This window comes from Opisthorchis viverrini (genome assembly GCF_000715545.1).
Source record: "Opisthorchis viverrini unplaced genomic scaffold opera_v5_757, whole genome shotgun sequence".
NCBI lineage: Eukaryota > Metazoa > Platyhelminthes > Trematoda > Opisthorchiida > Opisthorchiidae > Opisthorchis > Opisthorchis viverrini.
This window is the reverse complement of record NW_008752430.1, coordinates 46,685-51,100: the sequence shown is the minus strand read 5'-3', so window position 1 is coordinate 51,100 and position 4,416 is coordinate 46,685. Positions and strand designations below refer to the sequence as shown.

The window sequence follows — 4,416 nt, the reverse complement described above, 5'->3', positions numbered from 1 at the left end:
CACAAGAGAGTAGGAGAATACAGGGTTATTTTCGGAGAGCCTTACCCTAGGAGCTGGCTCAAAATTTTGACCCACGAGGTAGTGAGAGAATGTAGGATTTACTTTGGAGACCCTGCTCTGGGCCAACGACTCCAAACTCTCACCTGCTCGGCTACAGGAGGTTGACCTAATCCGATGGCGCAGGGAATAAGATATTATTGTCTCATTCCTGATGCGGGTGTGCAGAGCAGGTGCCTTTTGAGCAGCACCGGGTTCTTTGATTTTAGGAGAATTTCGACCATATTGGACAGCGCGCTGGCGGTCACGGCCAAGCGTGGCGTGATAGGAGTGTGAGGTTTCTGGGCCGAACTTTTCTAACCCACCCTTCTCGGAGGTTGGCCGTATCTCTGCTTCCATGAATATCGACTTGCTAGTCGCCTGGGGAAACACCTTAGATCCTTCACACACCCGTCGGAGAGGACAGTACGACTGTGCCCCATAAAGTAGCACGATTACTCGTAGTACGGGGTCTCGCTGCTCCTGTTTTGGCTGCTCTGTTTTGGCCTTCCTGGCATGGTTGCATCGTCTGTTCCAGCCAGTATAGCCCAGGGGATCTGTAGCGCACAAGGACCTAAGTATGTGTGTTTAATCAAAATATCAGATTAGAAATAACAAATGGCGATAAGAAATGGACAAGTGAATGGAACAGACTCACTAAATTGGGGGGTCCAATAATCCCACTACACGAAATGTTGTGCGGTAATCCTATTCGGGGCGAAGAATATATCCAGAGTAAGAAGGATATTCTCCACTGATAGTTCGAGTGTTAGAAACCAATTCCACTGTAGGAAGTTATCACAGCTGAAAATTGTCAGAAGGAGTTATTGTGACGTTCCACAGTCCACACACAAACACAATAATTCAATCCCACGACTTCAGCAAACAGCAATCAGTCCAATCGGATGCAATTTCACTGACTCAGCAAAAAGCAGGGAAGTGGCGCCAAGAAGATGTGTTTTCACCATTTTCGACTTTAATGCAATTATTGGTAATATAAAACAAAATGTCATCATACGTGTACAGTGTTTACAAATTGCGATTCAAGTCTATTATTAAGAGAGTAGAAAATGGGGAAAATGTAACATTGATTTGCAAAACACCAAAGATCATTGCTGCACTCAAGCCCGATCACCACATCCGAGTGGCAGCATTAGGTCGGGATGGAGCTTGTACACCAATGTATGTAGCGGAACACCAATTAACCGTAGGATGCAGCTTTTAGATAACGGGAACGGCATATTTACTATTAGAAGGGGAGCATTAGGAGGGCATTTTCTCACATTTACCCAACAAACAAGTAGGTATCGGTACCCCGTGAAAGAAAAGAAGGATGCACTAATTCTAGGCTATTGCATGGGTAGCAATTGATCTGCTCATTGTGCTAGGCAGTGTAGGATATTCTTACAAGTTCAAAGGTGATGAGTGTACATTCCTCAAAGCCTCTCCCAATACTCCGATTCAATAGGGTTACGTATTCTTCAAATCGACAGGTCCTTTGTAAACTACTTGGCTAGTTATAATGATATTCAGTTTTTGCAAGTTCTCAATCGTCTCACGGATCCTTAACCAGGTTGGTCATTGCATTTTGAATTCTAGGTGGCGCATTTACCCATTATTCCAAGCTCTGACTTCCGCAGCACTGTTTTATGCAGCACGCGGTGGTCTCACAAGCGTAGCACTTTGCAAGGAATAATGTAGACGGTGATTTCAGAAGACTCCATTTTGGCACACAATTTTGCTGACCTTGAAAATCGAATCAAGACCACGTCCATATATATATATATGTATATCATTATCAGAGAATCAAAAAATTCCAGTACATTTACATTTGTTTACTTATTTTCCGAGGCCAGCTATTGTGCTGAGTTGTGACTTCACCTTAGATGATAAGGTCGCCCTGATTCCTGTAATCAGCAATGGGCCTGCGAAGTAAAACTCTCATTCCTGAAAGTTTGTGCGGGCGTGGAAGCATGGGAATGTCTCAAATGGGGGTTCGAATGTGAACTTTATAGATGAGTGGAGTGAGTGAGTGAGGATAAACGGTTGTTTGTCGAACCGCCACTAAACATACCAATATATCAGCGGGCGTGGAAGCATGGGAATGTCTCAAATAGGGGTTCGAATGTGAACTTTATAGATGAGTGGAGTGAGTGAGTGAGGATAAACGGTTGTTTGTCGAACCGCCACTAAACATACCCAATATATCATAATTTGAACGCACTGACTGAAGCAGCACGACTACCACCGCAGCGTAAATCTTCCCGATGGCGGTTAGATATGTGTGCCTTATTTTACTACCTGTTTATTGCATTTTGCTTATTTACACAAAAAGGGTACACACATAAAGCGATAAATCACAGCCTATAGTCTTTGAAAATTTTCCGTAGAAAGCTTTCCTACTGTTAAAGTTTACTCGTACATTCAGTTCGACGCACCCTGGCAAGATCTGCCCAACGGTTTCTCCTGCTTTGTGGTGTGCAGTATAAAGCTCAACATTGATCTAGTGCTAATGATATGCCACCTGGCGCGAGCTACCCCGCAATGAGCCTCAAGTTGTTTGAAAAATGATGACGCTGATGACCGTTCTCAGACTATCTTTGGTTTCTGCATGTTATTAGTAACGACTTCTAGGCTGATTGAGCGTTGTCTTCATGCACATATCTATCTGCTTTATTATACTTGTTAGATTGGTTTAAGCATTCTTGGTTACCTACAACGTGATAAACTATACAAAGCATGTCGTTTTTGCGATCAAGTAGAAGTAATTTGGTACAATCTATTGAGGGCTACAGAGTATCGACATGTTATTTCCGTAAGATGCCCAGGAGTTTTCTTTACGAACACCCACTTTACATTGTTGACTGACGTCCAAATCCCACGATGTATCTTTTCTGTACATAACGTCGTGCTATTTTAGAGGACTGTTCAAAATCCCAGTTGGATAACTTTGCTGGCGCGCAGGTTGTATACAAAAATGCTGCTCAAGTGACCGAGGAGCACCTGCTCTTTTTCAACTACATGTGGCGTAAATATTGTGGCTCTTTGGGTTGTTGTTCTAACTTAAAAATATGTTGCCAAGCGCCAAAATATTGCATACAAACTTCATTTCCTCAAGTTGGAAAAATGTTTTCATCCATCAGGCGTCTCTGACAGAAAATCCCAATGTTGAAAAAACTCTCCGATTTCTGTGAATTTCGGATGTTTTGCGCAAACTGTAGCACAGCTTTTTGTGCAAAGCGGGCTGGTGTGCAAGCCCCAAGAAATTTAACATAGCACCGTGGATCAGCGTAAGGTACCTGTGGGACTTGATTACCTACAAACGGAACTCCCGATTGAAAACAGCACATACATTAGCATGTTGTGCGAAGATACCTAGTGAAAAATCTCCCTTACATGATGTCTTCAGCGCAACACCGTTTGGAATACTACTATCAGAAACAAGTGAACTTTGGTCGTTAATTGGTGACTTGGTGAAAATAACACGCCGTTTTGCTTTTAGTATAATCGAGCAAAAATCTAATACGGATGATAAGAGATTCCATTTTTAAAACAACAAAATTTCGAGGCCTACATAAGTTGCTTATTGAAAGTCAATAATAATCTTCCCGAGTTGTTTGTGGGTCCCGTTGACAACGTTTTTGTTGGTTAGTTTATTTTTTAACCATGTAGGCCAACATGGATATATTAGGTCTGTACTTTATTACAACGCCCCGTGTTGTGATGGCTTGTGCAACTCAGCAAACCATTTATCTATACTTATTGGGACCTTCGCGAAAAACAGAGTCTCTCATACCAGGTGGGTCAATATTTAGAGGTCTGATTAACACAGTCTACTGGCCCTTCGGGTTGTGGGTTATGACATGCGGAAACTTCTTCCGCAGAAATGGTAAGATATTTGCATTTCTTCGCCAAACACCGCCACCTTGTGGTTAGGGTTTTGGGCCAAAGGCTTTGGTTGAAGACCATATTCGTCATCATGACGAGGTGTCTGCACCCCGATAGTATCCCGGTCCACGCACAAGCACAAAGTGCACATGCATGAGAGTCAAGAATGAGGATGTTTGACCTATTTTCAACCCATCGGTCTTATTTCGCAAAAGCACTTATAGATTATGAGTGTTCTGCAGTTATGGCTGCATGGATGGTGAAAACGTAAAGTTAAGGGAATATACAGAACTGTTTATTTGCCAGGGTGGTACGCTTTGCACACGTAGATGCACTACGGTTTGGGCTGCAGCCTAATTTTCTAATTTTGTAAGTAAAATGTCCCTGAGTGGCAGCGCTACATTGAGCTCCATATCCGGTTGATATTGGTGACCAGGAAAAGGATGACTGGCAGTCTTTTAAAAGAAAACCAATCTACACGACGTTAAGCAT

The 4,416-nt window shown here is 42.8% G+C and overlaps 1 protein-coding gene across 1 annotated transcript in view; it reads right to left on the bottom strand.

Moving 5' to 3' along the window:
• Positions 1-45: 45 nt before the first annotated feature.
• T265_15707 (hypothetical protein) overlaps positions 46-4,416 on the bottom strand; it is a gene marked incomplete at both ends in the record, with an annotated part of 23,755 nt that continues 19,384 nt past the window's right edge. The window contains one exon of the mRNA XM_009178990.1: positions 46-593. Coding sequence (XP_009177254.1) covers positions 46-593 — 548 coding nt within the window. The remainder of the gene's footprint in view (positions 594-4,416) is intronic.